General features: G+C 42.3%; 1 protein-coding gene across 2 annotated transcripts; it reads left to right on the top strand.

Annotated features, from left to right (window-relative positions):
• The first annotated feature begins 1,624 nt into the window (after nt 1–1,624).
• On the top strand, nt 1,625–7,593 carry ccn2b (cellular communication network factor 2b). 2 transcript variants are annotated; one of them, XM_073822301.1, is made up of 5 exons: nt 1,625–1,780; nt 2,629–2,845; nt 2,982–3,233; nt 3,463–3,674; nt 6,098–7,593. In XM_073822301.1, exons 1-5 carry the CDS (start codon nt 1,724–1,726, stop codon nt 6,401–6,403), a joined length of 1,044 nt encoding a protein of 347 aa, XP_073678402.1. In that variant the 5' UTR covers nt 1,625–1,723; the 3' UTR covers nt 6,404–7,593. The 2 variants fall into 2 exon arrangements, with proteins under 2 accessions (XP_073678402.1, XP_073678401.1); XM_073822300.1 differs by having other exon boundaries at nt 2,982–3,245.
• Nucleotides 7,594–9,661: the final 2,068 nt, after the last annotated feature.

Here is a 9,661-nt window from a genome sequence, read left to right as displayed (position 1 = left end):
TTGTTTGAACATTAATGTGTGTTGGCAGTTTGTGTACACAGCCACCCTAAAATGATAAAAATCCACCTAGTGGTATTTTCTTAATTTTTAAAAATAAAATCAGGTCATTCTCAGCTTCTGAGAGGCCACTTCCACGATAGTTGATTGACATGAGCGTCTTACCTTAGACCCGCCCTCACCGAGCTGAAACAGTCCGACTCTGATCGCCATTGTGTGACTCAGGTGCAGAGGAAGACAAGAATGTCTCCGATTGAGAGATTGAGGTGTTCTGTTGTTGGATGTAGTAATGAACATAGCAGTCGTCATTTACTCCCGACATCTGAGCCGCTGAAGATGCAGAAGATAACGTTACTTTCGTTTTTAAAAAGGAAAGCGCCGATCCCGATCTACATATGCATCTATGTTCAAGCGAATCGTTCCTGATGCAGCTTCACCCACAGCAGAAGTAAGTATAAGGGTTTTTTATGCATCTTTGCAAATGGCCTTTCTTAATAATGTGCTTGTTGGCAAGTTTCACCGCTAAACACAGCTAAAGTAAACATTACAGCTCACCATCCCATGCAGAGAGGGGCGGGGCGAGCAGAGCTCATTTGCATTTAAAGGGACCATGCAAAAAAATTAGTTGAGTTTTTGCAGAGATGATTTTGATAAGGTAAAAGGGTGTTTTTTTACACTACTATTGAGAATTTTTAACCAAAGTATATTATCGACTTTTCATTAAGGCCCTAAATAATCATATGAACTTGTGGAAAATGGGCATCCGATGACCCCTTTAAGAACATATTAGCAACTAAATAGCAATCCACCTACAGTAATGTGGCAGCAAGTTTTGCACTGGCACCACCATGTTTTCTTCAGTAATGTAAAAGTCTATAGCTTGAACTGCTTTACTGTTATTGAGAACATTTTGTCTCTTTTCTCTCATATACAGAACATCAGAAGAGTGACATGCTTTAGGAAATAGCTGCAAGGAGGGGAAAAAATAAACAATTTCAATCTACCCTGTTGCTTTCTCTGCACCTGACACAGACACAGGATTTCATGAGCTTGTTTTGGATTTCCACTAAACACAACTTCACACTGTCCTCTTTGTAATTTGGTCTCGACAAACATAAAATTGCTGGCCCTGTCATATCCTCTGCCCTGCGGGCCTGTCTAGCATGACATCATGTGGTGGGAAAAGATTTCGTAACAAAACAAGCCTGTGTATATCAATTTTGTTTGTGCTGTTAAATGCGATGCCAGTCTAAACACGAAGCGTGCACGCACAGTTTCACACATCGCTTGAATGACGTCTAAACATTGTTGCATTCCAGCAGTATCTGATTCACTTTCTAATCTATGATCTAAGAAAGCATCTCAAACCATCCCAATAGACTGGCCCACATTAATATTCAGATAAACAGCAGTCGAACCATGTGCAGAAACCAGACTTTTTCCCATGTGCGCGCTCTGGAATCCGTGGTATGATTAATTGAAAGGCTGGTCGACAGCATCTCTTGCGTTTTCAAACATTATGGAAAACCATCTGGAATTGAAATATTTTCACCCCTCTGGGTCGTGTGGCATGGCTTGACTCCGGTGGGCTACACCCCATTCTGCTAGTATTTAAAGAGGGGCTCTCTGCTCTCCACTCTACTACAATCCTGCAGTCTGACACAGACACCAGAGAACCAAAACAAACCCGTGGAGTGTGCGCTTCTGTAGGAAACTCTTGGAAGAAATGGCTGGAACAGTATTCACCAGATCATGCATCGTTCTCTGCTTGCTTATCCACACGGTGAGTGAACTCAATGATATATTCAAAGCAAATGAAGCTCTATTGCAGTAAGCACTGTGGAAACATAAAATAGCTGATTTGATTATGTAAAGGAATGATGTGTTATTTTACTATCAATTTAGTGCGTAGTATATTTGGTCTAATTAGTTTGAATTAAGTGCATTCTAATAAGGTTTCACATAATAACATTTAATGTAAAGATTATGCAAGTCACTACACTGGTTTGTGTTCGCATGTGACTTTGTGATGCTGAAAACAGTACCAAGACTCCAGTCTACCATTTGAATGAATGCATTTTACACAATTTTAACATATAAACCAAATGTTGATGTGTAATATAAAATTTGCATGTAATAAATATGCTTATTTTATCTTTTTTTGTGTGTACAATGTAAAAAAATATTTTTCAACATACGATTACTGGAGCATGAAAATACTATTTCAATTTTTCTACTTTAAAATAATATGTTTAATTCACTGTTTCTACTTTTTTTTTTTTGAGTGAAACTTCACTTCACTCACGTTTTTAGTGTAGCAGGGAAACTTTTCAAACCTTTCATATTTTCCTATGCCTTTCATTATTTTAAACATGCTTTATGTGTTGAAGTTAGACTACTGTATTTCCAAAACATCACTTTCCACATTACAGAGCTGCATCTGTAATGCATATTATCTCCCTCTCGTGGCCATAAAGAGTTTTGCATATGGACTAATCATAGCAATTAATTTGTCCCAGGCAGATACAAACATTTTAGTGTAATCCTGGGAGTCGTTAAAATGGTTATTACCACTGATTTATGAGAGAAAGCTTCTGTTGCAACCCTAACATTATGTCATGTGCTATGCAGGCGCTGTGTCAGGAATGCCCTCTGCCTTGTGATTGCCCAGCAGAGAGCCCTTTGTGTCCTTTAGGCACCAGTCTAGTGCTGGACGGCTGCAGCTGCTGTAAAGTGTGCGCCCGACAGGCAGGAGAGCCCTGCTCTCTCCAGGAGCCATGTGACCATCATAAAGACCTGTATTGTGACTACAATGTGCTGAGTGACACTGAGATGGGCATCTGCATGGGTGAGTCTAACACTGTGTTTCGGAATGTAATTAAGTGTTATGTAAAGAGGATGTTTGTGCATGTATTGCACTACACTTTGTGTCCACAAGTGGGAGCCTCTTAGTGTTAGTCTTATGGCTGTTGCACTTGTTGCAGCTCAAGAGGGTCAGACATGCGACCTGGGTGGTGTGATTTACCGCAGTGGTGAGACGTTTCAGCCTAGCTGCAAACATCAGTGTGTTTGCATGAATGGAGAGATTGGCTGCGTGCCGACTTGTGCCAGCAACATACGGCTGCCTTCTCCAGATTGTCCCTACCCAAGACGCGTCCAGATCCCTGGCAAGTGCTGCGAGGAGTGGGTGTGCGACCAGATCCCACAGGAAGACACCTTCCAGTCAGCAATGGCTGGTAGGTCAATTGGCAAGTCAACTTTTCTTTTACTTTGCCTGTCTTGAAATCTCCCAATGTCTTAAAAGCGCTCTCATTGGGCCTAAGAGAGAATGGGACTGCCTATAAATTTAATATGCTGTGAATTTACAAATTTTGGGTCTTTTGTGCATTGCATGGTTATGATACGCTTTACAAGTTGTTGTGATCATTAGTGCATGAATTTAACATGCTTTTTCTCTTTTATCAGCATATAGAGAACTATCCAGTCATGATGTCCAGCCTGAGAGTGCAAGGGACAACTGCATCGTACAGACCACTGACTGGAGCGAATGCTCTGCAACCTGTGGCATGGGGGTGTCCTCTCGTGTAACCAATGACAATGAGCAATGCCAGTTGGAGCGGCAGACCCGCATGTGCATGATTCGCCCCTGCAACGTAGAGCTGGAAAAGGACATCAAGGTAAGAGAGCACTAAGTTCAACCAAACATACTTGCCTTGTTCTGCTCTGGCTCTCAGACAGACCGTGTGACGTAAATTTCATCTTGGGCATCGATAATTGGATCACTCAGAAACAAAAGGTCCCCTATGTAGTGTGCGTACACCCAGTGTGTCATTCACAATCAATAGAGTATGCTTCTAAAAAGGTTAACACACTTAAGTGTGTGTTATGGAACATGGAAAATTGAGTATACCCAGGCCTTAAGGCCAGAAACAAAACAAAATAAATTGTGGCCGCAAATTAAGAATTTATTTCCATTGTTTAAACATTTGTTCCTTTGTTTAAGGTAAATCATGGCCACATTGTACCACTAGTTTTAATCAATAAATTGATGCATCGTGATTCATGGATCAATTGTAAGATTTTCCGAATGCATCGCGATTCACTCTGGAATTGATTCTGAGCTTTTTAACAGCAAATGTTTTCTAATCTAATCTGGTTTTTAACCACACACACAATAGCTCACAAAGGAAAGTACTTAAAGGATAACTGTTGCCAAAATGCAACCTGGGCTGTGTTTTTTACTGTAAACGAGACAAACTTATATCTAAAAGCATCATTATGACAAACAAGCCGTTTTTGATATTGACCGTGGTTTAGTTTTGTAGTCAGTGGCCGGTGAATGGGAATACTAGGGGCATACAGTTGAGCGCATCAAAATCGATATTTTTACAACACTAAGAAGGCTCGACACACCATGACACTTTGCTCGAAGTATCGCCTGGGTCTCTACACATGAACTCGAGCATTGAGAACATTGTTCGTGTACACACAGTTTACTAAAAAAAAAGGTTTTGAACAACTCACTTTCACTGTTTGAGTTTCCGCTCGCGGCCGTCTTGCCAGTCAAGAAGTGTCGATCTCCGAGGGCACCATATAAAACAAACACATGCAAGTATTTAAAATCTGATTGCATGCTGAAATCATTGTTTATAACATTACACAAATATGAATTTACTCTGTTGTTGCATAGGGCATTATAGTGGCCCTTAGTGTAAAATCTTTTTAAGCCAACTTCTGTCTTGGTTCCTGAAGGAAATCTGAGCAATTTAGTTAAGCAAACCAAACTAGTGTTGGGTACGAGCCTACTTTGTTGAGTCTGAATCAAGTCCTAGTTTGAGACATATATTAATGTGATGTTACTTTAATTTTATGTTGTTACTTTAAAAAAAAAAATGTTACACATGACATGATGTGAATTTGTCTGAAACATTTCTACATCCAAGTCAATTCCAAGAATCCCAACTACAAACTAAACTAATTAGTTATTCATGTTAGTTAAACTGTCACTATGTTTATAACTATTTATTAACACATTTATTGACTTTTGAAAGTAAAGCTGAAAGTTTACCTCACATGTCCACAACTCACAGTCAGCGTGATGTAAATTTTCATCATCAATCCGCACACCATCTCCAAGCAGCCTGCACAGACAACATATACGCATGTGATTTGAACGCTTGAAAAGAAAGATCCACTAGATCAGGTGTGTCCACACCATTTCTGGAGGGCCACTGTCCTGCAATTAATTCCAGCCTGATTAACACAATTTAGATAATATATTAAAATAATATGGTAAGACACATCAATTTGCAATTTCAAGCAGCAAAGCGAGCTGTTTTGTAGAGCTAAAAATAGTTGGACGTGGATGAGACCGGAAGCCATAAAATTTTATCAAAAAAATACTGAATTATGCATGCCAGGCCAGTAGGTGGTGCTATCAACTTTTTCACAAATTCATGTTTTTGTTGTTCACATTGAGACGATAATATCTTTTTTTAAAACTTTGTCAAAATTTTGCATTTTTAGACATCAAAAATGGTATTATGTAAACAAATGGCCAAAATATATAAAACAGCATTGCCCAGCCCTGTTCTTGGAGATCTACCATCCTACAAAGTTCAGCTCCAACCCTGATCAAACACACCTGAACCAGCTAATTAATCTCTTAGGTAGCACTTGATAATACAGACAGCTGTGTTGGAGCAGGGCTGGAACTAAAGTCTGCAGGTAGGTAGATCTCCAGGAACAGGGTTGGGCAGCCCTACACTGTAAAAAGTTTTCACCAGATTCAACTTAAAAACCTAAGTTCAGCAGCTGCCTTAAGTTTTTAAGTTAAATCAGCTTAAAACTAGAAGACATTTTAACTTATTTCAATAAAAATGAGTTGATTTAACTTGTGAGTTTAAATGACTTAAGTTGATTTAACTTAAAATTTTAAGGCAGCTGCTAAACTTAAGTTTTTAAGTTGAAACTGGTGAAAACTTTTTACAGTGTAGTATAAAATGTTTTCCATTAGTTGAAAGTGGTTTTGAGTTTGTGTTTGGCCTTTTTTTTCATTAAACCCATCAAAAGTTAATAGCCCATCTCTTCCTCTTTTCAGAAAGGAAAGAAGTGTGTGCGGACCCCAAAGAGCCAGCGTGGGATGCGTTTTGAACTGTCTGGCTGCCAGAGCGTCAGGCTATATAAGCCAAAGTTTTGCGGGGTGTGTACGGACGGCCGCTGTTGCACGCCTTATGCCACCATCACAGCTGAAGTGGAGTTCCGCTGTCCTGAGGGAGACTCTTTCAGGAAGAAGATGATGTTCATTAAGACCTGCTCCTGTCATCACGACTGCCCCCGTGAGAACGATATCTTCCTCGCCTCAAACTCACGGAGGATGATCGGGGACTATGATAATGACATGTGAGGAGCTGTCTGGTGTAACACACACACACTGACACTGACGATCAAGCACATGTGCACATGAGGCAGCTCCGTGTTTTACTGGACCCTGAAATTCTCACAACTCATGAACAGAAAAACGAGAATGTTTGACATGAAGTGGGCATCGATAATGGCCCCTCAAACTTTTCTTCTCTTGTTTTGTATTTTGTGAAGCTCTGAAGTCATCTGGCTGTTTGACTGGTCCTGCTACAGCAGACCTAAAGCACTGAGAACTTTGTGTTAGTAGGATAGGTCACTCAAAATTCTGTCATCATTTACGAAATCTCATGTTGTTTCAAACACAAAAAGAGAGTTTTTGGAGAATCTTGATGCAGCTCAACCAAAATTCATAGTCAGCATGTCCATAAAGCTCAGAAAAGGGAGTAGAAAGCACCAGAGAACCAAAACCAGAAATCATGATGTAATTTGTTATAAGGAACCGACTAAAATTAAAAAAATGCTGCATGAAGATTCTTAAAAAAAATTATTTTGTGCAAAAAAATGCCATGGGTTTGATAGCTTGAGGTTAAACAATTATATATATTGTTGATTTTCAAAATGTATTATTTTTTGGGTAAACTATTACTTTAAAACATTGTGGACATGAAGTACTTCCAGTTCAGTCATTCATATAATAAGTTAATTTCAAGAACGTTTTCCTTAATACAGGAATAGACTGAAATGACAATAATGTAATCATACACTTGATATGTATTTTTTTTTTCAATTGGGTTATCATTATTTACGATTATTTTACCTTACAACAAGAATTGCTATTTAAAACCTGACCTTAATAACTTCTAATGTTTGTATCTAATTGAACCCAAACTGTCAAGTATGAAAATCACTAATGAGTCCCGAAATATTTTGGGAAGAAAACACTCCAACAAATGAGGCTCAGATAATGAGATACTGCCTATGTTGTTTACTGTTTATTTAATGGGAAATGAATGGAAAGGAATTGAACAATGACGAATACACCTTGTGTAAATACTGTAAGAAGACTGTGTACAGATTGTACTAATTTATGTAACTGTCATTTAACTCTTAAATGTAGTTTTGTATGTGTACTGTATTACTCTGTGTTCATTGTAATCACCTGGCAATGATACCAGCGAGTTCTTTTCTGATGCACTTTTATTTTCCAATAAAGAAATTATATTTTTATATATATATTCTGTGGATTATTGATTTTTGAAGCCACTTAATATAAAACTCAGGAAACACAGGAACAGCAGGTGATAACAAAGACCGACAAGCAACAAAGCACAGACACAAACTTATAAAGACACAATGATTGGGATACACAGGTGTGGGAAATTAGGCAGGAACCAAAACACACAGAGCAGTGGGGGAGATGGGATAAACCAAACTAAATAGTCCAGGGGTGTGACATTACATCCCCCTCCCGGAAGGCGCGTCCTCGTGCCGACACACAGAAAAAAAAAACTGTCCAAAGTTCTAGGAGGGGGTTTTGGTGGAGGACGGACTCCCGGGAGGAGGGCAAAATACAGAGTCCAGGAAGGTGAAAGAACAGTCCAGGGAGGTGATGATGGAGGGAAGAGCCAAGGAGGTGACAGGAGGGGGCTGGAGCAGGAGGAGGCCAGGTGGGACCCAGACCACAGCCATGATGGAACCCCACGGTGGAGCCGATGGAGGGAGGAGCCATGGTGGAAGGAAGGCTGACGGCTCCCCGGGGCCGACCAACGGAGGCGGAGCAGGTGGTGGTAGAGCCCGAGGCGGAGACGGAAAGCCGATGGTCATGGGCGACACTTAGGATCCGGAGGACCAGGGTGGAACCCAAGGCTCTGGCGACCAAGGCGAAGACGGAGATCCGGAGGTCCGCGGCGGAGCCGGAGTGACAGAGGGCCGAGGCTGTGCCAGCGGGAGGGAGAAGTTCCACAGAGCCGGTGGGACGGAGCAACGAGGCACAGCCGGAGGAGTGGAGTCCAGAGGCGAAGGTGGGGCGACAACTGACCAGGGCGGAGCCGGAGGGACGATGGAGCCCGGTGGAGCTGGTGGACTGACGGGCGACGGTGGAGAAGAGGGAGCTGAGAGACGGGGTGGAGCCGAAGGGTCGGAGGGCCGAGGCGGAGTCCAGGACTCAGAGGCTGAAGGCGGAGATGAGGGATCCTCCAGCCATGACGCCGATGGTGACTGGCAGACTCGCAGCGAACCCACTGCACAGCTGGTGGGCTGAGGGTGAGCAAGGGGACAGACAGAAGACAGTGGGGAATTCTGGAAGGTTGGGCGGAACCATCGATGACTCAGGAAGGGTGGACGGAACCAGCGGAGATTCAGGCATAGACAGAAGAGGGAGGGTGGGTGGGAAATCCAGGCAGACAGGTATTTCCATGAAGAAGTCTATTAATTCCCCAGAGTCTTGCTCAAGCTCACCCCCAGTGGTGGTGCAGTGGGCAGGGCTCTCTACCGCCCCTTCTTGCTCCACGCAGCACTCCACCATTGCAGATGTAATGGCCGGCTCTCGTACCTGGTCGGAAGCTATGAGCCCATCGGCGCTCCATACTGCTGTCGCTCTGGGCTCGGGCTTCCCGTCTACGGTGGGCTCAGGCTCGTAATCCGCAAGTCGGGTGGCTGGCTGGGCTCTGGGTCTGGAGTGTCCACTCCACAAACGCGGCATAATCCGCTTGAGGGCCATCCTCAGACGACAGCGCTCTGCATGACGCGTTGAGGCTTGCATCATAGAACGCACAGAGCGTGTCGTCCGGATAGCTGGTGGTATGAGCTACGAGCTGGAACATCAACGTGTAGCCCTCGAGCGGTAATTCCCCCTGCTTCAGCCGAAAAAGGATACATTCCGGACAATGACACAATGATTGGGATACACAGGTGTGGGAAATTAGGCAGGAACCAAAACACACAGAGCAGCGGGGGAGATGGGAGAAACCAAACTAAATAGTCCAGGGGTGTGACAATTACAATATTTTGTACTACAATTTATTGTTACATTTTTATTGTTGGAGCATTGAAGCAATTAAAAGTAAAGGCTACAAATTAAACATAATGCCTGAGGAATTTAGGAATGGTGGGAAATTTCTTTCCAGAAGAAGCAGTCGTGTGGAAACAGACAGAGATCTGGTGTTTAATTTATATTTCTGGCAGAGGCTCAGGATGCTCTGCTGCAGTTGTTGTGTTATTGAGGTTAAGCTAATCTGCAGAGTGACTGTCTATCTACAGCTGAGACTGTGGCTAATGTAACACAACACTTATCCATCTTTTT

The sequence above is a fragment of the Garra rufa genome, chromosome 17 (assembly GCF_049309525.1).
Source record: "Garra rufa chromosome 17, GarRuf1.0, whole genome shotgun sequence".
Taxonomy (NCBI): Eukaryota; Metazoa; Chordata; class Actinopteri; order Cypriniformes; family Cyprinidae; genus Garra; species Garra rufa.
Note: the sequence above shows the minus strand (reverse complement) of the source record. Positions and strands in the feature narration are given on the sequence as shown.

Coding starts and splice junctions, on each gene's coding strand:
- ccn2b (XM_073822300.1), top strand. CDS start 1,724: ATGGCTGGAACAGTATTCACCAGATCATGCATCGTTCTCTGCTTGCTT. Junction 1,781..2,628: donor TCTGCTTGCTTATCCACACG/GTGAGTGAACTC, acceptor TGTGCTATGCAG/GCGCTGTGTCAGGAATGCCC. Junction 3,246..3,462: donor AATGGCTGGTAGGTCAATTG/GCAAGTCAACTT, acceptor CTCTTTTATCAG/CATATAGAGAACTATCCAGT.